We start from the raw sequence: 27,817 nt of genomic DNA on the forward strand, positions 1-27,817 counted from the left end.
ATAAATGCTACTAGCTATTATTATTCAGTATGAGAATACACTGAACTCCAAAGCCAAGAATGCACCAAAAACTAGCCTGGGTGTCATCCATTATTTCCAAGATAAGCAAGCTGATGTAGTTTCTTATTTCTTCTCAAGCTGACAAGCATTTGGGGGGGGGGAGATCAGCTGAATCTAAGTCTTCAAAATTGATGAGTGCCTCTGTACACTTTAAGAATATGTGAGTCAGGGGGCGAAGCCAAGATGGCAGCCTGAAAGCAGTGACTTGCTTGAGCTCTTCCCCCAAACCCTCCAAATACCTATAAAAAAATGGCTCTAAACAAATTCTAAAGCAGCAGAACCCACAAAACGACAGAGGAAAACAAATTTCCAGCCCAAGACAGCCTGGATGGTTGATCAGAAAGGCATATCGCACCGGGAGGGTAGAGGAGCACAGCTCGGCATGGGCACACAGGCCACAGCAAACCTGGAGCAGGCCTCAGACAAATGAATCACAGACAGCTATGGCAGTTTCCAGACTCCTCAATCCACAACCACCAGAGACAACTTAGATGGTCAGTGGGAAAAGTCTGGTTTTTCGGCGAGAGAAGAGCTAGGTCAGAGCCAGTTCCAAAATGCAGAGCACAGGCACTGGGGCGGTGGCTGAGTCCTCAGCTCCCAGCCCACTGATTGAGGGTGAATTAAGTGGCTGATCAGAGGGGGACTGCAGGGATCTCTTTGCCAGTGCTCAGGCAGGAATCTCTTGCTTTGCCCGTGCTTAGATCTGGGTCACAGTTCTGGGTGGTGGTCCTGGGGTGATGAGGAGCGCTGGCATGGTGGAGCTTGTAGTGGCAGTAGAGAGGAAACCCTCATCACAGTTCCAAGAGAGAAAAGACTGCTTGTGGCCTGTCACTCAAAGACCAGAGCACAGGCCAGGAAAAGAGTAAACACCTCAACCCTTATCATACCACCTTGGAAGAACTGAAAATTTACAGGTCCCTAGAAGTATCTCTGAAAACAGCTATACAAACCCCCGAAGCTTGGGACAGTACATTCTCCACATTGGAATCAGACTTTTACATTAACAAAGAGTTTAAAACTCAAGTAGTTGGCTGGGATCAAGAGCAAACCTCTTATATTATCTTACTTTGGTGACAAAGAAGATCAAAACATACAACCAGAAAAAGACAACAAAGTCAAAGCTCCCACATCCAAAGCCTCCAAGAAAAATGTGAATCTGTTTCAGGACTTTGAAGAGCTCAAAAGGGATTTTGAGAAGAAAGTAAGAGAAGTAGAGGAGAAACTGGGAAGAGAAATGACAGTGATGCAAGAAAATCATGAAAAACAAGTCAACAGCCTGCTAAAGGAGACCCAAAAAAATACTGAAGAAAATAACACCTTAAAAAATAGCCTAACCCAAATGGCAAAAGAGGTCCAAAAAGCCAATGAGGAGAAGAATGCCCTAAAAAGAAAAATTGGCCAAATGGAAAAGGAAGTCCAAAAGATTACTGAAGAAAATACTTCCTTAAAAATTAGAATAGAGCAATTGGAAGATAGTGACTTTATGAGAAATCACAACACAGTAGAACAAATCCAAAAGAATGAAAAATTAGAAAACAATGTGAAATATCTCATTGGAAAAACAACTGACCTGGAAAATAGATCCAGGAGAGAGAATTTAAAAATTATTGGACTATCTGAAAGCCATGATCAAAAAAAGAGCCTAGACATCATCTTTCAAGAAATTATCAAGGAAAACTGCCCTGATATTTAGAACCAGAGGGCAAAATAGAAATTGAAAGAATCCACGATCTCCCCTGAAAGAGATCCCCAAAGGAAAACTCCTAGGAATATTGTAGCCAAATTCCAGAGTTTCCCAGATCAAGGAGAAAATATTGCAAGCATCCAGAAAGAAACAATTCAATCAGGATAACACAAGACTTAGCAGATTCTACATTAAGGGACTGCAGGGCATGGAATATAATATTCTGGAGGGCAAAGGAGACAGGATTACAACCAAGAATCACCTACCCAGCAAAACTGAGTACAATCCTTCAGGGGAAAAAATGCTCATTGAGTGAAATAGAGGACTTTCAAGCATTCTTGATGAAAAGACCAGAGCTGAATAGAAAATTGACTTTCAAATACAAGACTCAAGTGGAACATGAAGAGGTAAACAGGAAAGAGAAATCATAAGAGACTTATTAAGGCTGAACTGTTTACATTCCTTCATGGAAAGATGATATTTATAACTCATGAGACCTTTGTCAGTATTAGGGTAGTGGGAGGGAAAAAATTATATTGGATGGATAGATAGATAGAGGGCACAGGATGAGTTGAAGATGAAGGGGTGATATCTGGAGAATAAAATTAAAGGGTATGAGAGGATTATACTAGGAGAAGGAGAAAGGGAGAGGTAGAATGGGGTACATTATCTCGCACAAAACAGACAAGAAAAGGTTCTTACAGTGGAGGGGAAACAGGGGAAGGTGAGAAGAAATGAGGGAATCTTATCCTCATAGGATTTGGCTTAAGGAGGGAATAACATACACATTCAATTGGGTATGGAAATCTGTCTTACCCAACAGGAAAATAGGGGAGGAAGGGGAGAAGAGAGCAGGGGGATGATAGAGAGAAGGGTAGACTAGGAAAGGGGTAATCAGAAGGAAGTACTTCTGAGGAGGGACAGGGTCAAAAGAAAGACTAGAATAAATGGAGGGGAGGATAGGATTAAGGGAAACAGAGTTAGTTTTTCACAACATGTCTACTATGAAAGTGTTTTGCATAACTGCACATGTATGGCCTGTACTGACTTGCTTGCCTTTTCAATGAGGGTGGGTGGGGTGGGAGAAAGGGAAAAAATCTGGAACCCAAAGTTTTAAAAACACATGTTTTAAAAAAAAGTGTTTTCACATGCAACTGAGAAATAAGAAATACAGGAAATGAGGTACAGAAATCTATCCTGCCCTATAGGAAAACAGAAGGGGAAAGGGATAAGAGAAGGGGGGTGGAGATAGAAGGGAGGGCAGACTAGGGGAAAGAGTATTCAGAATACATGCCATCTTGGGGTGGGGGGAGGGGCAAGATGGGGTGAAAATTTGGAATTCAAAATCTTGTGGAAGTAAATATTGAAAACTAAAAATAAATAAATTTATATTTTAAAAAAGAGAATTTGTGAGCCACAATACAAATATATTTATGTTTTATTTCACTGGGATTTGTTATTCAAAAACTTAAAAACAACCATGCAAAGACACCCTTTCTGATGGATTTGCTTCTTCGAATAAGAAATGAGATCCTCTAGGGGCAGAGCCAAGATGGTGGGGTAAAGGCAGGGGACTCACTTGAGCTCTCCCCCAAACCTCTCCAAATACCTGTAAAAAATGACTCTAAACAAATTCTAAAGCAGCAGAACCCACAAAAAGACAGAGTGAAACAAATTTCCAGCCCAAGACAATCAGGAAGGTTGATAGGAAAGGTCTGTTGCATCAGGCTGAGAGAGGAGTGCAGTCTAGCACAGGCCGTGCCAGCAGAGACTGGGCCCCAGCAAGCTCAGAGCAGGCCTTAGGGGACTGAATCACTGGCAGCAGTGACAATTTCCAGACTTCTCAGCCCACAAATGCCGAAGACAACTTAGTCTGTAGGAAAGGTCTGTCAGATCTGGGTGAGAGAAAAGTGCAGTCCAGCACAGGCTGTGCCAACACAGCCCTGGCCCCAGAAAACCAGGAGCAGGCCTTGGGAGAGACTGAATCAGCAGCAGTAGTGGCAATGGCTACTTCTGGAGCTCTCAGCCCACAGATGGTTAAGGGGACAAAGGAGGAGACAAGGGTCTCTGCTAGCACTGAGGCAGGACTCTGTTGCTTTGCCCATACTTGAATCTGGGTTGCAGTCCTGGGGTGAGGAGAAGCACTAGCATAGCAGAGCTTGTGGCAGCAGTAGAGAGGGGACCCTCCTCACAGTTCCAGGGCAGAAAAGAAAGTTTGTGGTCACTCACAGACCAGAGCACAAGCCAGGAGAAGAGTAAATACCCCTCCTTAGTTCATACCATCTTGGAAGAACGTAAAATTTACAGTCCCTATAAGTATCTCTGAAAACAGCTACACAAAATCCCTAAATCTTGGGACAGTTCACCCTCCATTCTGGAAGCAAAATCCTACCTTAACAAAGAATTAAAAAGTCAAGTAACAGGCAGGGAAAATGAGCAAACAACAGAAAAGAACTCAGACCACAGAAACTTACTTTGGTGACAAGGATGATCAAAACATACAACCAGAAGAAGACAATAAAGCCAAAGCTTCTATATCCAAAGCCTCCAAGAAAAACAGGAATTGGTCTCTGGACCATGGAAGAGCTCAAAAAGAATTGTGAAAAGAAGTAGGAGAAGTAGAGGAAAAATTGGGAAGAGAAATGAGAGTGATGCAAAAAAATAATGAAAAATGAGTCAACAGCTTGCTAAAGAAGACCCCCCCAAAAAAAATAATGAAGAAAATAACACCTTAAAAAATAGATTAAGGGCAGCTACTGCTGCAGTGCAAGAACATCAGTCCTAGAGTCAGGAGCACCTGAGTTCAAATTTAGCCTCAGACACATAACACTAACTAGCAGTATGACCCTGGGCAAGACACTTAATCCCATCGCCAAGCCAAAAAAAAAAAAAAAGACTAGACCAAATGGCAAAAGAGGTCTAAAAAGCTAATGAGGAGAGAAGAATGCCTTAAAAAGCAGAATTGGACAAATGGAAAATGAGGTCCAAAAGCTCACTGAAGAAAATAATTCCTTAAAAATTAGAATGGAGCAAATGGAAGTTAATGATTCTATTAGAAATCAAGAAATTATAAAACAAAACCAAAAGAATGAAAAAATAGAAGTCAATGTGAAATATCTGATTGGAAAAACAACTGACCTAGAAAAAAGATCTAGGAGAGATAATTTTAATATTACTAGAGTACCTGAAATCCATGACCAAAAAAAGAGCCTAGATATCATCTTTCAAGAAATCATCAAGGAAAACTGCCCTGATATTCTAGAACCAGAGGGTACAATAGAAATTGGAAGAATCCACCAATCACCTCCTGAAAGAGATCCCAAAGGAAAACTCTGGAATATTATAGCCAAATTCCAGAATTCCCAGGTCAAGGAAAAAATATTGCAAACAACCAGAAAGAAGCAATTCAAATACTGTGGAACCACAACCAAGATAGCACAAAATTTAGCAGCTTCTACATTAAAGGATCCGTGGACTTGGAATACCATATTCCAAAGGTCAAAGGACCTAGGATTAAAACCAAGAATGACCTACCCAGCAAAACTGAGTTTTTAATCCATTAGGGGGAAAAAAATTGACATTCAATGAGGTAGAAGAATGTAATGCATTCTTCAGAAAAGACCAGAGCTAAACAGAAAATTTGACTTTCAAATACAAGACTCGAGAGAAGCATCAAAAGGTAAACAGGGAAAGAGAAATCATAAGGGACTTATTAAACTGTTCACATTCCTACATGGAAAGATGGTATTTGTAACTCATAAGACCTTTTTCATTATTAGGGTAGCTAGAAGGAATATATATAGATGGAGGGCACAGGTGTGAGTTGAATATGAAGGGATGATAACTAAAAAATAAAATTAAGGCTGAGAAAGGAATGTACTGGGAGAAAGAGAAAGGGAGAGGTAGAATGAAGTAAATCTCCCATACAAGAGGCAAGAAAAAGCTTTTACAGTGGAGGGGAAGAAGGGGGAGGTGGGAGGGAATGAGTGAACCTTAACTCTCATCACAATTGGCTTAAAGAGGGAATAACATACTCACTCAATTGGTACAGAAATCTATCTATAGTAAAGTGGGGGAAAGAGGAGAAGAGGAGTGAAAGAAAAGCAGGCATATTGGGGGAGGGAGTAATCAGAAGCAAACACTTTTGAGGAGGGACAGGGTCAAGGGGGAGAACAGAATAAATTGGGGGGGGATTGAATAGGATGGAGGGAAATACAGTTTAGTCTTTTATAACATGACTATTACAGAAGTGTTTTGCATGACTACACATGTATAACCTATATCAAATTGTCTGCCTTCTCAAAGCGGGGTTGGAGAGTCAGGAAGGGAGAGAATTTGGAACTCAAAGATTTAAAAACGAATGTTAAAAACTGTTTTATACATGTAACTGTGGAAAAAAAATAAAATATCAAAAGAAAAAAAGTGAGATCCACTTAAAAATATTTGACCTTACACACTGCTGACCCTAGATGACCTCTTTCAACTTCTCTCCTTCTGGCAGGTTAAGTACTTGCAGTGTCTGCAGAGTTTATCTTATATTTAATTCAGATGTTCAGTTCAATTCCATAAATATTCATTAGGATCCTATGTGTGCAAAGTACCTCTTTGGTCCTGGGAGTGCTAATAATAATTTAGGAAAGTTCCCTATTTCAACTTCAGAGAACTGTTATACAAATCTAGAAAAGCAGGAAGGTGCTAGACTGAGCCTCAAATGCCAAAGGAGGTTTTATTTAATCTGGAATTAATAGGAAATCACTGGAATTCATTCAGCAGAGGAGCAGCATTGGTCAGACCTATACTTTAGAAAAATCTTGTCAGCCAAGTGGAAGATGTGTTGGAATTCGAAGAGACTTGAGGCAGGAGGATCAATTAAGTTATTATAACTGTCCGGGTGAGAGGTGATAAGGGTCTGTAGGGTGATGGCTCAGTAAACAGAGAGAAGGATACATATATTAGGAATATTATAAAGGTAGAAATGACAAGATTTGGTAACAGATTAGATACATAGAGAAAATGAAAGTGAGGAGTTGAGAATGATGCTAAGACTGACACCAAAATCCGGTGACTGGGAGGACAGCGGTACCCTGGACAGTAATAGAGAAGTTCAGAAGAGGTAGATGTTTAGGGAGAATGGTGTTCCATTTTGGACATGTTAAGACTGAAATATCTAAAGGATCAAGATATCCAAAAAGCACTTGGTGATGTATAACTGAAGCTCAACAGAGAGAATGGGGTAGATATACAGATAGCCTTCCCTAACCCCTCTTAATTCCAGCGCTTTCTCTCTTTAATTATTTCCTATTTTTCCTGTATATAGTTTGCTTTGTATATATTTGTTTGCATGTTGTCTCCCCCATTAGACTGTAAGCTCCTTAAGGGCAGAGATTGTCTTTTTGCCCCTTTTTGTATCCTTAGCAACTGGCACATAGCAGGCACTAAATAAATGCTTACTGATTGATATGGAAATAATTTACATAAAGATGATAACTGAATCCATGGGGGAGAATGAGAAAACCAAGTGAGAGGATATAGAGAGGAAAGAGAAGGGACCCCAAGACAGAGGCTTAGGGGACCCTCACAGTTAGCTTGTGTGACATGAAGAGCTAGCAAAGAAAATGATAAAGCAGCAGTTGGCATATAGGAGAACCAGGAAAGAGCAGTATCTTTAAAACCTAGAGAGGAAAAAGCATTAGAGAGGAGTATCCAAGAAAACAGGGCCAAATGTTGCAAGTTCAAGAAGGGCAAAGACTGAGAAAATGACATCATATTTAGCAATTAAGAGATCATTGTTGATTTTGCAAAGGGCAGTTTCAACTGAATTATGAAGTTTGAACCAAACTGCAGATGATTTAGAAGACTGTGAGAGGAGAGGAAGTAGAAGCACCTAATGTAGGCACCTTTCTCAAGATTAGCTAAGAAGGGGAGGAGAGATATAGGATGACAACTGTCAGTGATCAAGTGAAAGTTTCTAGTCTTCCCCCCAAAAGCAGCCTCCCTCCAGGCATGCATAGAAAGTTTCTTCCTACAATAAGGGATAATGTATTCGTGATTTTTTTATCTAAGAAGTTCAAGATATCAACCATAACTTGCATGTCATGTGGCATAAAAACATCATCAAGGTAACGAATGGCCAGAATATGAGGTAGTGGTAGTCTTTCATGTAGTGAGAATGACAGACAAAAGATGGAGTGCTTCAGAGCTGCTAACCAGCTAATACCAAGAGAACCAGAAGTTGGTCTGTACCAGAGGTGTCAAACACAAATACTAGTGAGTACAGCTGAACCAGATTAAAATGTTATTGGGAAAGTATTTAACAAATTAAATGAAAATACAATATAGATAGCATTGTACTTTAGAACTAAGTCAACATGTGGCCCACAGGGTTCCTTATCTACAGATTAGTATTTCCCATTCTAATTGGGTCTGACACCATTGGTCTACATGTTATTACATGATTTTTCTATAAGAATTTTCTATATTTTCTATATATTCTTGTGTTTTTTATAAGAATTGATGGAAAGAAATGGATAAACCTCAGGCAGTTCATTTTATTTTAGGACATTCTATTGGAAGTATTTTTTTTCCTGACATAAATTTCCCCCTGTCCATCACTACGTATGTCTGAGATAGACAACATAGATGGACAGTGGGTTGGCGTTAGAGTTAACAGGAAGAAAACAGTAGGCTAGATTTCTTTGAGTAAATTACAAAGCTGAGCATAGGTGACTAAACAGTGATTCTGAGATAGCTATTTCTAGCTTTGGAAGCAACTCGGTCAGCTGAAGAGGTTGGGATCTCCTGGATCTCCTGGGTCCTTCTGTCAGTGTGACCTAAACTGCAGGAGATGCCACCTGCAGCTACCTGGAGGAAGACAACTATGGAAAGGAGACAGAGTCTAACCCCTAGCTTGGTTTGCCATTAGTTATGGACTTGGAAGAATATAGTGCAGAGTAGAGTCCAAGGTAAAATGCCAGTTCTATGGTCTCATATAATGCTTCATGTTTGGCGGTTTTAATTATCAACCTCTTCAGAGAGTATAATAGTAACTCTAAATTCCTACTCTTTGTTTAAGTTAGATTGTCAATGCATGCTTATGAATCTTTTCTATTTTCAGCATTTCTTTCATGTAGGGAAATAAAAATAGTTGCCCTATAGGTCTATATTTTATTTACATTGTACCAAGTACTTTTCTGCACCCCTTTTAAGCAGATCTTAGATATGAACCCAAACCTAAACCTCGAATGATTTTTCCCTAGGGCTCTAGGGTAAGGACATAAAGATCCATAAAATGTTAAAAAAAAAAAGCCAGTCTGGTTCTTCAATTCAGAGACCAGGACTGCCCAGCAATGACAACTGTCCAGGTCTTTGTATGGTTTGGATCAGAGCTGACAGATCCTAATGGTGAAAGAAAAAAAGAGGGAGCTATCAAGTAAGCAGTGGTTTGAGATTCTAACATTTCTCTAAAAAGGCAGAATAATTCATACTAGAATGAAAATGACAAAAGAGGATAATAAATATATGAACCTGTCACTTAGAGCTGGAAAGATCCTTAGAGGTTATGCAGTCCAATCTCCTCATTCCAGAGATGGGCAAACAGAGTAGTAAAGAGACATCCCCAATGACAAAGAGCTAGCAGGTCGGATGAACCTGATTCCAAATCCAGCACTTTCATTTTCCCCTGACATTAAGGGTAAGACAGGAACTGGACCTGTGATTTCATTGATATGCTGAATTCTGGGATGTGGAAAATCCCTTTGCAAGTCAGCACTTGTGCTACAACATATGGTTGCCAGAGCACTAAGAAGCTGACTGATTTGCCTAGGGCCACACAGCCAGGATATGCCAGAGATGGGACTTGACACCAGATCTTCTTGACTCCAAGGCCAGCTTTCTATCTACTATACCTCAAGTGATTTACAGTCTAACTGGAGAGCCTGAATACCTAAAATGGAAGCACAGAATACTACTTATTCTTATTGAAGTATCAATTTAATGGATAATTAATTGAATAATAACAGTGTAGCTAGCATTTATTTAGTGTGTTAAGGTTTACAAAGCACTTTATATATGTTATCTCATTTGGTCCTCACAGCCTATGAAGCAGGTATTATTATTATCCCCAATAGCAGATACTAAGGTTGAGACATTAATTGACTTACCCCAGAGTCAAACAGTTATCAAGTTTTTGAGCCAGGAAAATTCAGATCTGACTCCAAGTCCAACATATTATCCACTGATTTGCTGACTACCTATTGCGGGTAAGGCCCTAATATGAAGTAAGTATTCAAGTACTTGGAAAAGGGTGACTAGAAAACAGCAACAAGTAATTAAATTATGAAAGTATTCCTGGCTACAAAAGCAATGAAAGCTGAAAAGAGCCAGGAGCAGGACTTGGTACCATATTGGTTGAAAGAGATGAAGGGAATGATTTTCAGTTCTCAGATCAAGAGCCTTGAGAAATGGGGAGATGGAGGTGGAATCAACAACAATGTAGATATGGCAAAGGTGCTACAGAAAAAAGAGAAGGGCTTCAATTTTCAATGTAAAATTAAAGATTTTGGGGGAGAATCCAAGTGGAAATTGTCATATGCAATTGGAAAGAATGAGATTGTTCTAAGCCAGACACTGGTCTGGAAGTTAACACATGGTGCTAGTTCAAACAGTGTCTTGCACACTTAATATTATGTCTGCTGAACTGAACAAAGCTGCTACACAAAGTGTTATACAAAGCTGTGTGGAAATGAGGAAGAATGTGGGACATGAAAAATGCAAATTTTAAAAAATGCATAAAAGATCAAGATGTAGGAAAAACTTTTATGTCTCGTCTGACCAATGTCAATAGTCATACAAGATGCACTAATAAGGCAGTCTTATTTTGCATGATTCTGTGCCATAAGGTATTTATCTTTTATGATTCCTTCTGGTTATCTATCAGTCCAGATGACTCTCGTTTCCACAAGAGACTACAAATATTTGTCCTGTCATTGGGTCTTGGCAAACATTCATCTGTCATTACCCTGACACCCAAAAGACCTCTTTCTATGAAGAGCCTATCCCTTCTCCGCAGAGAGGCATTTTGCATTCTTCTAGATGTTCTTTAGTCTAAACCACTAACTAGCCACTTCCTGATGAAACTGCCTTGTTTTCAGACCAGTCATTTGGGGTGCCTTCAACAGACTTCTGATGAAAGCATTCATCTTATAAGGGCACAGCAACAGATAGCTTTAAGTGGGAAGTTAGAACAATTTTCCAGTGAGAAGCCAAACACAATGCTATATGCACATATAAACTATTAGATTCATAAAAATCTGCAGAAGGTACATAAAAAACTGTTTAAAAAAAAACTTCTAGTACATTTTAATCTAGAAACATTACCTACCAACCAAGAGAAAAAAATGAGAGATTTACGTTTCCCTGCCTCAATTCTAAAATTCCACAATTATGGATAGGAAGTTTATTTTTATCATGTATTTCCTTTGTATTTCAAATGGTACATCTTTCTTTTAAAGAGCTCCAATTTCTTATCATATGTTTAAAGCTTATCTTTAATACCAATTTGGAACAAATCAATTCAAATTTTAAAATAACTTATTTAAATTCAAACCTTTCAATTCTTAAAAATACCATTCCAAATAATAATTTTTTAAAAGATTCTACCTATCATTATTTTTAATTTAAGATAACATTCTTGTAATGAGCTACTATTAGTAACATTTAGTAACAACAAAAAAAACAACAAAATTACTATTAACTTCTTGAGCACAAGAACTTACAGTAAGTGCCTAGACAGAAGGAGCTGTGCTAGGCAATGGGAATACCAAAGATAAAAAAGAATCCATCAAAGAGGTGACATTCCACTAGACGCTAAAAGCTAAAGATAAGGGCTAACATTTATATAGTACTTTGTAGTTTGCAAAGCCCTTTATATCCCATCTGCATCTCCCCAGTTTATTTCACAGATGGTCCCAGAAATGTCACTTCTTCCATCTACTCCAGCATCTTCCACATCAGGCCTAGTCCTCTGCAACCTAAACCTCTAAAATCCATGTCCCAAGAATCATGGGATTTGAGAGCTGAAGGTCAACATCAACTCAGTTAGTGATTATCCATCCATACCTACTGCTTTTGATTACACAGAGCATCCTTGAAATACACAGAGGAATGGTTGGATCACAGGAAACTTCTCATGAACCAAACCATTAAGCCGCATGAGGTTAGTGCAGATACCACAGAAACATTACCTTCATAATGTTCACTAAATCGGTTTGATAATAACGATCCTGGTGTGCATTAGCAGCAGCTAACGTGAGAAGATAGTCATTCCTGGCATGTGTAGCTTTGGAATTATACTCTGACCGCCGGGCTTTTAACTAAAATATAAATAAAAAACAAAAAAATTACAATTTGGTTCAGACCATGAAGCACACATAATGGTACAAGTTTCACCCATCTCTATCAGAGGCCCCACCAAGAAAAAGCAGTGAGGTGAATAACAATGATCCTTTTCATTCTTTCTCCCCCATCCTCCTACTTTCTGTATCTAAGCTATGAAGATCTCACAGAAGAAGCCATATTTGTTACATGTCTGCAAACAATTACCAAGTATTGTTGATCAATTTCAAATGAGTAAGAGCAGCAGTACACTATCAAGTACTGTGAGATCCAAAGATTGCCAAAGGACATTCACATATATACTCACATTTTCAAATGGAAAAATAAAGGCACAGAGATTAAATAACTTTTTTTATACACACACACAATGATATGTATATCACTCCATACTTGTACTCTAACATGTACTAGAGTTAGAAGTCAAATTAACAAATTAGCAATGCCCCCAGTGTTATCAGTATCTTCCAACTTGTAAACAATTATGTTTATATATTCAAACGTTTATTAAGGTGTATGCTCTGTTCTGGGGCCTGTGCTGCACTGTTCCAGGTGCTTACATGAAGTTCAATAGAGACAAGATGTGTGGAAAATTTAATACAAATTAGAATATGAAGTGCTTAAGAAAAGCATAAAATACTATAAGATCAAATGAGGTCAGGCCACATCCATGTAATAAGGCTCAATTCTGGACATCATAATTGAGGAAGGAAACTAACAAACTGGAACACATCTATAGAAGAGCAACCAGACTGAGGGTATACTGGAGGGGAAGGGATCAAAGACTATGCCATTTAAAGATATTTCTAAGGAGCTAGGTATATTTAGTCTATGAAAGAGAAGATTAGGAAGGCATGACTGCCGTCTTCAAATATTTCAAGGATTCTCTCGGGGAAGAGATACTTTTTCTGCTTGGCCATAAAGGACAACACTAAGACCAAGTAGGGTGGGGAGAAGTAAGAGTTTTGCAGAGTTGTTCACAAATAGAACAGACTGCCTTGGTTCCCTATCACTGGAGGTCTTCAAGCAGAGGCTAACACTTAAGCAGAAATATTATAGCTGAGATTAGAGAGCAGGAGATTAGTTTAGATGACCTCTGAGATCACTCACTGTTCTACATGTCTAACATAAGGAATCACAGAATTTCTGAGTTAAAAGAGCCTCAGTGGCCACCAATCCCTTTCATACTTGAGAAAGAAATCCTCTACAACTTATTCATCACGTCAACATCCAGAGAAGAGGCCTCAACTATTTCCCAAGGGAACCCATGTCACTTGGAATGTCCCTATTGCTTAGGAAGCTTTTCTTTACATCACTCCTAAGCTTGTCTCTTTGTCTCTTCTACCTGCTGCTCCTTGTTCTGCCTTCTGAGATCACAGAGAGCAAGGCCCTTCCCCATCATGGATGGTCTGCTCTGGATGTTCTCTTGCATGCCAATGTCCTACTTACAGTGTGGTGCCCAGAACTGACCCAAAATTTCTCATGTTGCCTGCCCAGAGTACAGTACAGTAGGACTGTCCTCTCCTTATTTCCAAAGGCTCTTGCTTGTTCCCTTCTTATTCTCAGAGGTGACAAGGCTAATCAACACAGCTGAAGCCCACCTTTGCTTCTCGGCTGCCATATCATCACACTATTAGCACTAATTGAATATGAAGTTCCCTGAAACTTTCAGGCCTTCTTTCAAATGAACTGTTGCCTAGCCCTGTGTCTCCCATTCTTGTACTCATGAAGCTGATTTTTTGAACCTATCTCTAAAATATTATACTTATCCCTAATAAATTTAATTCCATTATTTTCAGCCTAAGACACTTGCCTGTCAAGATTCTTTTAGATTTTGATTTGATCAGCTAGTGTGTTAGCCATCCCTTCTATTTGGTGTTATTTACCAATGTGCTGCTCATACCATCACTGCCCTTACTAAAGTCATTGATAAAAAATGTTAAATAGCATAGGACCAAGCAGAGATCCCTGTGGTGCTCCACTGGAGACCTCCTGCCAAGCTGAAAACAAACCAGTTCTAATCCCTCTATAGCTATTATCTAGTTCACCAATCTTCATCTTTTCAATGAAAATTCCATGAGAATCAAACACTTTGTTACAATACCTATAACCTCAGCATTACTCTTTTCCCCTAATTTAGTAAATGTGTTAAAAAATCAGATTTTTTCCATTCTTACGGTTCTCATAAGAGAGAAATCACTTTGGACTGGATCAGGTAGTTAACATCAGGCTCCTGACCTCACTAATCTTACATACCTGGATTTAAGTCTGGAAAGATAAACTCTTTTCCCTGTAACCCTGGCCAATCTACTCTAGATGTGGGCCAAAGACCATCAAGAGGTAGCATAGCATAGTAGACAGAACATTAAATTTGGAGTCAAGAAGATCTGGGTTTGATCCCACTTCAGAGACTGACTAGAAATGTAGTCACTTCTCCACTCAGCTTCAGTTCCTTCATCTGTAAAATGAGGGAGTTGGCCTTGAGGACCTCTAAGGTCCTCTCTAGCTCTAAATGTATAGGCAAAAACAAAGCTCTGAACAGGTAGGAGTGAACTGAACTTTAATGCAAACACAGCCAAACAAAGTTTTCATCAGAAACCCCAGGAAAGTTTGGGTCCTTTGAGCCTACTTTGGGTCCGAACCATTCTTGGGCAAGTATATCATTGTTCCAACAGTGCTAAGAGTCAGGCGCAGGAGGCTTCTAAATCCCTGAGTACTGGGGATGAGGTACTTCCAGAGTCTGGGTCTTTTTGATGGACAAAAGGCCTAATCACTAAATTTCTAATATCTCTATAGAACTTTCCAATTGGTAAAAAAGTTTACAGAAGCTCACCTTTACACTTGCCTTTTGTAAACTGATTCTTGACTGGAAAAGACTAAGTTTGGACCTATAGGAAAAATCAACAGAAAAGATTAGTATTTTTATGTATTTGTTAAAATGTGGAAAAAAGAACTCAAAAGAGAAAATCACAAATTATTTTCCTTTAAAATCAACACATTCTAGAAATGGATTCTTTTTTTTAATCAATAGGAAATAATATATATGTATGTATGTTTGTTTATATAACCATGCTGAGACATATATTCCAAAACTCTTATGTAGATATTCATACTGTCTAAAAACTTTCTTTGTCAGGTCTTAAGTCCCACCTATTAGCAACAATGCTCCTAATAAATAGCAACTCACCTTTCTATAGGGCAAAGGGCTAACCAGTGTGTTTAAAAATACTTGCCTCACTCTGTGAGGTGGATTGGATATATATAATAAATGCACATATATGTCCAAACTCTGACACCCTCTACACACACATATGTATTTTATTCTGTTAGTTCAAAACACAGTGAGGATTCAGTATTTTTTTTAAAATCTCAGAAAATTATCTTAGACCTAAAGGAAAATAGCAAAAGAATAATTTATAAAAGACCATTCAAGTGTACATACAACAAGACTCTTTAAAACAGAAGTCTGGTGAATAGAGCTGGTGGTTCATTTGAGAATTTCTAGAACCACATGGCTGCAAGAATTTCAGTTCCATTTTGTCTTTTCCAGTTTGATGTCTTAGTACTAATTCTTGGTCTTCTTACCTCCCCCAGCAAGCCTAAAGAAAAAGGCACCAGCAGCAGTAGCCTGAGTAACAGATCAAACAGTGAAGATGACTTTCAATTTGTGAACTATCTTAGGGCACTGCTCTGGAAAAGTTCTGCTTTTCTTATTTGAGTGTAACTTGGCTTGGTTCTTTCAGCTCAGCCCACATATTTCTAATAGCTTGCCCATCCCACTTTGAAGAGCCACCAACAGTTTCCCTATTTGTAGGCCTAGCATGCTATATTCTGGTTCCAGTTATTATTACGTAATAACAACAGTGATGATGACAGCAGTTTGAGTTTTGGCACAACTGCATAGTCACACTTTCATCACATAACAACCTTCCAGGACCCCTCCAGGCATTAATTTGTGACATATTCATCACTGAGTTCTTTGTCTCACAATTCCTAATGACTAGGAATTCATTTATATAAGTACAATGTCCTTCCTCCTCTACCTTTCAGATTTTTGAAATTTTCCCCATCTTCTAAAACTCAACTGAAATGCTACCTCCTTTATGAGACATTCCTTGATCTACACTGGAAATCACCTTTCCCTCCAGATCTCATATAACAACACATGGTTATCTCCTGAACATACATACTATGTATTATTATGCCTTATGGTTATCTGCTCATGGGTCTCAATATACGTTGGTGAAGTGATGGGATCACAGATCCATTTAAATTCTGAAGCATCTGTGCTGTCCTAATGCTTTTAGCAAACAATAGGCTCTAAGAGAGCTGAGGTTGTATGGACCTCTCTCAGCCCCGAACTTGTTAGGGCTGTTGTGAGGATCAAATGAGATAATATTTGTAAAGTTCTTAGCACAGTGCCTGGCACAGAGTAGGTGTTAATAAATGCTCGTATCCTTCCCTTCCCCTACCATGCAGACTACTCTTCAAAAAATACAAAAAGGCTTCCTAGTTATTACATCAAGAGGGCTCTCCATACTCTCTTATGATGGACATGTTCTGAAATAAGAGGATTCATTATGAGCATCTTTAGAATAGTAAAGAACAAACACTATTACTGATGCAGAGTCCAACTTTTTTTTTGTATTTCTGGAAAAAATATGTGATTTGGTACCTTCGTAACCCAAGGTTGTCTCCTCCTTTAGGCTTTAGCTGAGATTTTACCTGGGATCAACACATGGAAGGAACTAACATGAACTGAGAGGTAAAAGAATCCAGGGCCAGCTCTGCTTCTGCCTCCTACCTGCTATAGGACTTCTGGAAACTCCTTTACCCTACTGAAGCCTTAGTATGTCCCTCTATAAAAAGAGAATGCTGAGACTTGTCTGTTTCATCAGGTTATTGCGAGGACCTATTAACAATGCTACAATTCTTCAAGGATCTGGGAGTCTCTAAGTGTGGGTATTACCTCCCACTAATGCAAATGGCAACCTCTCTACAAGCTCTGCCTGAAACTGAAAGAAGAAAACTTAGCCTATAGGAAATGACATTTCCCCAATATTATATAGGGCTAGAAACTAGGCATATTCTGAATAGAACAGTTTCTGAGATTACTACAGGACATACCCACCAGACTGCCTTTGTATGTAGAGATTGACAATTATAATAAGCCAGCATATATATATGCTAATTGACTCAATGACATAATTACATACATGTTTTATTATAAATACTTAGACTGTCTGTTATAATTGTGTGTGTGTATGTCTGTATGTATCTCACACACACACACACACACACCCCTCTGAGGAAACACAGAAAAGCAAAAAACAGTTCCTGCCTTCAAGGAGCTTACATTCTAAGGGGGAAGACAACCTACAAACAAGACTAAAGGTAGTCTCAAAGCAAAGGCATTAAATCAAAGAGGGCTGAGAAAGATTTCTTGCAGAAGGCGAGACTTTGGCTGGAACTTGTAGGACACCAGGAAAGTCAGGAGGTGGAAATGAGGAGAAAGAGTGTTCTAGGCATGGAGGACAGCCAGAGAAAATACCTGGAGTTAGGAGATGGAATGTCTTCTGTGAGGAACAGCCAAGAAGCCAGTTTCATTGGATTACAGAGTACATGGAGGGGACTAAGGTATAAGAAGGCTTGGAAAGATAGGAAGGGGTAAGGTTATAAAGGGCTTTGAAAGCCAAACAAAGGATTTTATATGTGATCCTGCAGGTAACAGGAAACCATTGGAGTTTACTGAATAGAGGTGATGTGGTCAGACCTACATTTTGGGAGGACTGATTTGGAAACTGAATAGAAGACAGACTAGGGTAGGAAATAAACTGAGGCAAGGAGACCAACCAGCAGGCTTCTGCAATAGTCTAAGAATGAGGTAACGAGGGCCTAAACCAAGGCAAAAGTAAGCCAGCAAGAAGCAAGTTGGGTGTAGATGTGGTTGTCCCTAAGTACAACTGAAAACCACTGCCTCAAGACCCCCTCCTTATACGTGTGTATAGATACATGTGTGTACATACGTATCTATACATACATGATACTAATATCTATTAATTCTCTATAGAATATTATTTCTCTTTCAATATAATTAACTTCAAACTGTCTTCATATGTCATGATACGAAAGGCGTGTTAAACCAAGACTCAACAATCTTAGTTTCAATTTTTGTGGAAATAATGCCATTAGTTAATAAAAATGAGATCTGGGCTTTCAGTTGGCTATAAGTGATCCCCCAAGATTCAATAGTTATTACAGCCATCCCTCAACATTTGTAGGGTTAGTGGCACAGGACCCCACAAACGTGAAAAACTGCGAATAACTTACTCCAAACCTTTATTTTTTATAATTTTGATCATATACATGTTAGAGAACATGTAGGAAAACTGGAACATTAATGCATTGTTGGTGGAGGTGTGAACTGATCCAACCATTTTAGAGAATAATTTGGAACAATTCCCAAAGGGCAAAAAAAAGCGCATACCCTTTGACCCAGCAATAGCACTTCTAGGGCTGTATCCCAAAGAGATCATGCAAATGCGAAAAAGACCCACATGTACAAAAATATTCATAGCAGCTCTTTTTGTGGTGGCCAGGAATTAGAAAGTGAGGGGATGCCCATCAATTGGGGAATGGCTGAACAGGTTGTGGTATATGAATGTAATGGAATACTATTGTGCTATAAGAAATGATGAGCAAGTAGACTTCAGAAAAATTTGGAAAGATGGACTGATGCTGAGTGAAGTAGGCAGAACCAGAATGTTGTACACAGTAACTCTGACAGACTTAGCCCTTCTCAGAAATGCAAGCCTCTAAGACATCTCCAAAAGGTCTCATGATGGAAAATGCTATCCACATCCAAAGAAAGAACTATGGAGTTTGAATGCAGATTGAAGCAAAGTATTTGCTCTTTTTTTTCCTTCTGTTTTGCTTTTGTTTCCTCTTTCTTGTGGTTCCTCCTATTGGTTCTAATTCTTCCTTACAACATGACTAATGTGAAAATATGTTTAATAGGAATGTATATGTAAAACCTATATCAGACTGCTCACCGTGTTGGGGAGAAAGAGGGAGAGGGAAGGGGAGAAAAACTTTAAACTCAAAAGTTTATGGAAGTGATTGTTGATAAATCAAAATAAATTAATAAAAATTTAAAAAATAATTTTGATCATATTAACATAAAAAACAAGGAAAATAACATACTGCACCCATAAAAAAGTTGCAGTTTCTATGTGAGAGAGATTAGTATCTCACACAATATGCAGAGTCTTTGTAGCCCCTAGTGTAGTTGCAGCAACTGCTTCAGATTTCCTTCTCCTTGAAAAGCACAAGATACAATGATTACCATTATAGAAAATCATGTGACTGAGTCTAGATGGTGGAGAGACAAAAAGGAGGCATTTCCAAAGAGGGTATGTAGCCCATAGTTCATCAGTGCAATGAAACTTTTAACAAAATTAACTGTTCATAATAAATTTATGTATGCATACTTATATTAGTAAATGATAAAACAGATTAATAATATACAGTATTTTTGCATTTATGACTTACTATATTTTTTTTAGATCTCTCTACAAAAACACATTGTTTGTGATTTTGCTTGGTATGCCACAAATATTCAAGAGTTCTTATTTAATTATCAAAGGCCAACCTGTGAACAACCAAAACCATGAATGCCAAACACGCAAATATTAAGGGATGACTATATATGATTTTGCTGAAACATAATTTGGAGAGGTGGACTGAGCACAGACCTGAAATTTCCCTGGTATGGGGAGTTCCCAGTGTGGAAACTCCCTCTATTTATGTAGACCAGGAACTTTTTAGTAACTTTAGAATACTGACTGGGGACAATGAGAGGTTAAATGACTTGTGACCATTGTAAGGCAGCCAGTATATCAATGTCAGGACTTGAATTTGGGTCTTCCTGACTACAAGGTCAGCCCTCTCTATACACTATGCCACTTTTCCTCTGAATATTTTCAATATTTATTTCAAATAAGGAGATGCCTTAGTAAATATCTCTCTTGCATACTGCCCATTTGAAGAATGTCAGTCCAAAAGGAAATGGCATTATAAAAGTCCAAGACAAGTATTGAAACAGAAAAGCAAACCTCTATCTTATAATAAAAAGTCGGCAACAAAACCTTCAACAATGACATGGATTTGCACAAGTTTTTCAGAAACACATACTTGGCCTCAATGTCGGCTTTTTCTCGGACTGCGTGAGCCATCTGTTCTGTCTCAAAGTACTTCTTTTTGCCTTTAGCTAAATCTTTCACTGTCTCTTGTAACTCGGTTTGGATCTTTGTCAACTGGTCCACACACTGCAAAAGAGAATGTGAAATAATCAGTATTTTAGCAGTCAACTTCAAACAAAATGAGCTTTCTCTGGGCACAGTGCCTCCAAGTCAGAGCTGTGAAACTACACTAGTCTCTTTGCTTTAGTCTTCTGAACAGCCTAAACACAACCTACAACCCCAGCATATCTCTAGCATGTACAGTCTACTCATATTCCTTGATTTTTAGGGATGGAAAGGACTTCAGGGATTACCCTAGTCAAATCTCCTCATTTACAGATAAGGAAACTGGGCCCAGAGTTGAAGTGATTTGGCCAAGGTCTTTGAGCTAGTTAGGGACAAAGCTGGAAGTCAAGCCCAAATCTCCCAACTCCACTATACTCTACTGTGCTACTGTAGTCAATACTTCTGGCTTTCCTTAAAGAAGAGTGCCTGTCTTCTCTACTCTGACAAGTAGAAGAAGATGAGAGCTGTCAGCAACCGACAGACACTACACTAAAGCTGGCAAGAGATCAGCAACCATGGGACCCTGTTCCTTTTTAAATGCCTACAATGCCAGAAGGATGCAGTTAAAGAATGGCAGCAAGTATTTCAGCTGTTCAGTCTCCCTCCCTCTGTGACTGTCTTTGTCCCTCCCTCTCTCTGTCCCTCTGTCTCCTGTCCTGTCTCTCCTTATCTTTCCATTTTTACACTATACCCCAGGTTCCCAATTAGATGCCTAAGAAAAATAATTAATAATTCAGACTAGACAAAAGGAAAGGGGTGGCACAAGAGAAAGATCACTGGACCTGAGGCCAGAGGATCTAGACTCACAGAATCTGGCAAAACTGTGTAACCTTGACAAATCATGTGACCTTTCTAGGACTCAAGAGTGCTCATTTTTAAAATAAGGGGGCTCAATTTCTCACAATTAAAAGCCATAGGACAAAGAACACTGAACTTACAGGCAGGAAACCTAGGTTTAAATGATTACCCATAGGCTTTTATTCATACCGCCCTCCCCCCCATTTCTCAACTAATTCTGTTGTCCTCTCTTTATCTTCTTTCAGAAATACAAAATATTAGAAATAGAAGAGTCCTTAGTCATTCTCTAGTTCAAGTCCTTCATTTTATAGATGAATCACCTGGGGCCCGAGTCATTATACTAGTTATTTCCTGGTTTTATGTAGTTTCTTTTAATCTCCCACCATCTACCAAAAACCTAATTTGTGAATAAAAAGAAAATTCTACACATGTATGTATACACACATATATGGAAGACTGATGAAGTAGAAAGGATTTGGTACACGTAGTCAGAAGGACTAGAGGGTCGAACAACATCAATGACACTTGTTATGTGCATATACTTAGAGAAGCCTCTGAGCCTCACTTTTCCTTTCTATAAAAAGAAAAGTCTAGACAAGAAGGTATTTAAGATCATTCTAGATTCTAAATCCTATAATACTAGATTTTTATTTCTGAATATTATTTTTAGAGTTTAATTTTTAATTTTTATTTTTAGCTCCAAATTCTCTCCCTCCCTCTACCGCCCCATTTGAGAAGGCAAAAATTACAGCCATTATACATATTAATTATTTCCACATTAGCCATGTTGTGAAAAGGAAAAACAAAAAAAAAAAAGTAAGTGAAAGAAAACATGCTTCAATCGGCAGTTGGGGTTCATTCCTTCTTTCTCTGGAGGTGCACAGCATTCTTCATCATGAGTTTACCTTTCAGATCTATGGGTAAGAGAAGAGTTTATGACCAAACAAAAGATAGAGAAGATTACAGAAGGCAAAATGGATAATTTTGATTACAAGACATTAAAAAAGTTCTGCGCAAACAAAACCAGTGCAGCCAAAATTAGAAGGAAAGCAAGAAACTGGGGGGTTGGGGGGTAAGGAATTTCAGTTTACTGGCTGTCACAAATCACTGTATTGATCAAAGTAGCTAAGTCTTTCACGGTTGATTTTCATTAAAATACTGCTGTGTACAATGACCTCCTCGTTCTGCTTACTTCACTTTGAATGAATCAGCTCAAAAGTCTTCCCAGGTTTTTCTGAAACCATCCCCGTCTTCCCCTATCCCTGCCCCATTTCATCATTTCTTACAGCAAAAGAATATTCCATCACAATCATATACCACAACTTGTTCAGCACCAACTCAGTTTCTAACTTTTTGCCAACATAAAAAAGAGCTGCTGAAATATTTTGTACATATGAGTCCTTTTCCCTTTTCTTTAATCTCTTTGGGGGTACAGAACTAGAGGGCATGTACAGCTTTATAGCCCTTTGGACACAGTTCCAAATTGCTCTCCAGAATGGTCATCACACCAGTTCACAATTCCACCAACAGTGCATTAGTGTCTCAATTTTTACACGTCCCCTCTACTATCTGTCATTTTCTTTTTCTGTCATGTTAATTGCATTTCTCTTATTAGTGATTTGAAGCATTTTTTCATGTGGCTGTTGATATCTTTGATTTCCTCTTCTAAAAAATGACTGTTCATATCCTTTATCTATTTATCAATTGGTGAATGATTTGTATTCTTATAAACTTGACTTGGTTCTCTATATATTAAGAAATGAAGTCTTTATCAGGGACATTTGCTGTAAAAATTGTTTCCCAGCTTTCTGCTTTCCTTCCAATCTTGGCTGCATGGGTTTTGTTTATGCAAAACCTTTTTTACTTAATATAATCAAAATTATACATTTTACTTCCCATGATCCTCTCTATCGTTTAATCATAAACTCTTCTGTTATCCAAAGATCTGAAAGATAATTTTTCCATGCTCATCTAATTTGCTTATGATATCACTCTTTTATGTCCACATTATGTTATCTCTTAGTATATCTTTTTTATATAATTGTTTCTTTTATATGTATCAGTCTGAAATTATTCAACAATTAGCAAGCATTATTATGTGCCTACTGTGCTGGGGACTAAGCACACAAAGACAAGAATAACACAGGTCCTGCCCTCAAGGAGCTTACATTTCATTAGGGAGAAAATATATAAACATATAAGTAAATACACAATAAAAATAAGGTAATTTTGAAGGTCAAGGGAAGGATTCTAAGACATAGAGGTAAGAAAGGATAGGCAGTATAAATGTATGGAAAGAGGAGATGAAATGTTGTATGTAAGGAATAGCAAGAACACCAGTTTTGATGGACCATAGCTAGACCATGAAGCAGAGTGAAGTATAATAAAGTTAGAAAAGGTAAATTGAAGGAGGCAGCTAGGTTGCACAGTGGTTAGGGCACTGGCCTGGAAGTCAGGAGGACCTGAGTTCAAATCCAGCCTCAGACACTTGACACTAGCTGTGTGATTCTGGGCAAGTCACTTGACCTCAACTGCCTCACCAAAAAAGCTCCCCTCCCCCCAAAAATAGGTAAATTGAAGAAAAACTGTAAAGCCTTTAAATAAATGCTAAACAGAGGAGTCTATATTTAATCCAAAATGTAAAAAGAGTGGACTTTATACTGAACAAGGAAGTGACATGATCAAATGGGTACGGTAGAAAAACCAATTGGGCAGCTGTGTAGATGGACTGGAGAGGGGAGAGCCAGAAGATAAAGGGACAATGGTGGGGTGGATTCAGTGGGGAGTCTGGCCAAAATACCTACACAAAAGGAGAAGAGAAATGCTGTTGAGGTTGAGATCCCAGCCTCTATTTCTATATTTAAGGGAAGCAAATCATCTTCCACAGGTGCCATCTCTGCTGAAAACCATCCTACTCCATGGAGCCTTTCTTGATTTCTCCTCCTCCCAACTAGAAGTCTTCTTCTTCTTTCTCAATTTTCCTGGAGCACCTGATCTAAAGATCTTTTCTGTCCCACCACATTTTGCCTTGTATTATAATCATTTGTGTAAATATCATAAATCTTATAAGTGCCTTACAGGCAGGATGTGTATTACCCCTCCCCTCCCCCTGGGAAGCAAGCAGGATATTGTATATAATAGTCTGTTAACAAGCATTTATTACCATGTTTCAAGCACTGTGCAAAGCACTGAGAACATAAAGGTTAAAAAACAAAAACAGTTCCTGCTCTCAAGAAGCATTCATTCTAATAAGAAAGACAATGTATAAATATCACATACATGTATAGTAATTACTTAATAAATATCTGCTGAACTTCAGGATGCCTGCCAGGGACTCCAAGGTGTTACAGACTTGAATATCTATCATGATATGTGAGCAGTGAAAGAGTAGACCTAAGTAGGTTTCAGATCTCAAGATGACTGGTGGGCATGGCAGGCAGGGTAGTTTAGGTGCCAGCTTGAGGATTTCAGTGTATGCTGAAGTCTTATAGGCTCCAGGCTGAATGAGCTTTATCTTCATATCCATATCCTGGCTGAACACTATCTGGGAACTAGTCATTCATTCATTTCATTAATTAATTTGTTTTACACAAGAAGCACAGGCTAAAGTGAATTTCCTGGCAATTCAAGTCTTTAAACAGATTCTATAAAAGTCTCATCAGAAAAATTGCATCTATGTAGAAGTTACCAAGATACGGTTTATAAACAGAAGAGCTCTCCTGTGCAGTCAGCTTTCCCTTCCTTTCCCTCAGAGTAAAGTCACAACCAAGTACTCTCCATCATTAAAGCAAACTATAGTGTTGGCTTCTTATTGGACATTTAGAGCATTTTGAAAAAGCATAATCTACCAATTTATAAAGGAGAAATACCCATTGATCAATTTTTGCCCCGTTCCCAGAATGGGGTGCACCCCCCAAGAAATATCTCCAACTGTTAAAGTCCTTCCTTCAAGGTCTAGTTCCTCTATGAAGCCTTCTCAGCTCCATGCCCAAAGATGAAAGTGATCCTTGACTTCTACCTTAATCTCTTTTGTATCATACTTATTTGTATGTTCATCTACCCCCTCAATGGATTCTAAATTTTAGTACATTTCCTTTTAAATAGATAGTTGCCATAATCTAATGCCTATTTCTCACCTTCCTTTCTTAAAGCCTTTACACATGACAGTTAAAACTCATTTTTTAAATTTCTGTGTCTTTTAAAATAATTTTTATTAATAAGTTTAATTTTTAGATCACTTACATTGGCTTCTGTATATCTCCCCCTCCTCTTTACAGAGAGAATCCCTTAGAAAAAAATTTAATTAATCTATCCCTCTCACTACTCTCTCCCTGCCTCACTCTGATCCCCCTCATAGAGCAAATTAAAGGGGGAAATTTGGTCGGAGAGGGGAAGACCACAATACACAAATGAATAGTCCAGCAAAAACAAATTCCTACACTGGCCTTGTCTGAAAATGTATATTTTTTACTGTATTTTAAATTCATTTCCTCTCTGGCAGGAGGTGAGGGACATAAAACTCTAACTCTTTAAAGGTGATGTTTAAAAGTTTTGATCTCTTCGCAAACTCCTCAAAGATCAAAGATCACCTACACACATTTGCCACTGCCTCTCAAAGGAATAACAATCACTGTTTACAATTCCAAAATGTCTTAAAGATGCAGCAACAAATGTCTATAATTGTTTGGGAGAAGCTACTGATGTTACATTTGTATACACATATATCTATATGTTGTTTCCCTTAATAGCATATAAGCCCTTTCAGATCTGGGACTCTCATTTTTGTCTTTGTATGCCTGGGGCCTACTGCAGTGCCCAGCACACAGCAGGTACTTAATAAAGAACTGACTGATTTCTATGTCATAAAATCACCTACTATTCCCAACACTTATAAAAGCACCATTATGATAATCTGTTGTGGCCACTAAATGTTAATGCCCCCTAGGTTTAGAAAAAAAAAACTACTGCCAATAGAAACTACCACTGATAGCATGATGTGTGGATTAACATGGGCAGGGAGACAGCTGAATTGAGTCTAAAAAGTATTAATTACACTAGGGTGAAGGCTGACAGCACCTTGGACTATAATAGAAGTGGGCTTCTACCACCACCCCTACTGGCCTAAAATTGGATCTACCTCCCCCAAAATATCTCCATCTGTTGAAGTCCTGAATTTAAGGTCCAGTTCCTCTCTGAAGACCTCCTTGCTCCCTGCCTAAAGATGAAAGTGATCTTGCCCTCCTCAAATTTCTTACAATACTCTGCCTTGACCTCCACCTTACAGTTTTCTTACTTTCCTTTGCTTCGTACTTATCTGTGTGTGTGTCACCCCATCCCCTAAGTGATCCCCCTCCCTCCTCCCACCTCCATGGATTCTAAGCTTCTTGGGAGACAGACCTATGTCACAGACATTTTTATCCCTCAGCACTAAAGACTGGCGACTACACATAAAAGGGGCCAAATAAATGTTTGCTGAATTAAATTGAACTCTACTGCTCTTTTAAATAGACATTTAAACATCCATTCTGTGGAAAAGACAAAGCTATTCATTTAAAGGAAATCCTATGTTAAGTTGAGTTAACAAAGGTACTTATATAATGCATGTTTCAACCATTTCCTGGCCTTCAGTCAATTCAATTGAACAACAAATGCTTAAGTGCTTACTTATGTGCAATTTGAGGAATTAGGTACTTGGAGAGAAATGAAATTTGTCCCTGCCCACATGGAGTTCAGTCTAGATAGGGGAGCTGACACATATACACATGAAGTCAATTAAACAAACATGTTAAGCACTAGCTACATGTCTACATTGGTAAAGATACAAAATTTAGATCAATCAATCATCCAGCATTAAGAGTACAGTGTGTACCAGGCATTGTGCTTGGTGCTGGCGATACAAATACAAAGAATGAAACAATTCCTACTCACAAACAGCTTTCATTTTATGGGAAGGAGAAAACAAGTACATAAATAAAACTGTACAGAATAAACACATAATAAATACAAATCAGGGAATATCTCATGAAGGAGGTGACACTCGAACTGGGCTTTGAAGGAAGCTAGAGATTTTAAGAAGTGGAAGAGAGGAGGGATGCACCTTCCAGGAAGGGGGACACTCTACGCAAGGGCATGGAGAATGGAGATGGAACAGTAAGTGTAGCTAGCTGGTTAAGTAATAAATAATAAGTAATTAAGTAATAAGCTTGAAAAAGGGTTTTAAATACCTTTGCAGAAGATATTTCAGTGGGACTAGTTACTGTAAGGAGTATCTCCATTTCATAGAGGTGGTAAAAGTAATAAAAGTAAAGTAATAATGATGATGATAGTTAATACTTATGTAGCACTTCAACAGGTGGTATTAAAGTTGTGGTTTAAATCCAGTTTTCTTGATTCCTAACCTAGGACCTCTAAATACCCTTCAAATCTTAAAGTTCTATTAGGCTTCTTATTCAACACTGAAATGAGAAGCCCAAAATCATCTGAAACATAGGCAGAGGACGACCTGTCAAAAAAAGGCAGTTATAATTCAGGGGAAAGAAAAACTGGATTTGGAGTCAAAAAACATGACTATTCCACCTCT

At 38.5% G+C, this 27,817-nt stretch overlaps 1 protein-coding gene across 2 annotated transcripts in view; it reads right to left on the minus strand.

Annotated features, from left to right (window-relative positions):
* FCHSD2 (FCH and double SH3 domains 2) overlaps window positions 1-27,817 on the minus strand; it is a 356,033-nt gene that overhangs the window by 144,334 nt on the left and 183,882 nt on the right. For both annotated transcript variants that reach the window (XM_020989616.2, XM_078156892.1), the window contains exons 6-8: window positions 20,327-20,460; window positions 14,967-15,021; window positions 11,986-12,114 (exon numbers count right to left, since the gene is read on the minus strand). In XM_020989616.2, coding sequence (XP_020845275.1) covers window positions 11,986-12,114; window positions 14,967-15,021; window positions 20,327-20,460 — 318 coding nt within the window. The remainder of the gene's footprint in view (window positions 1-11,985; window positions 12,115-14,966; window positions 15,022-20,326; window positions 20,461-27,817) is intronic.

The sequence above is a fragment of the Phascolarctos cinereus genome, unplaced genomic scaffold (assembly GCF_003287225.1).
Source record: "Phascolarctos cinereus isolate Bilbo 61053 unplaced genomic scaffold, phaCin_HiC Scaffold_726;HRSCAF=1367, whole genome shotgun sequence".
NCBI classification, from domain to species: Eukaryota; Metazoa; Chordata; class Mammalia; order Diprotodontia; family Phascolarctidae; genus Phascolarctos; species Phascolarctos cinereus.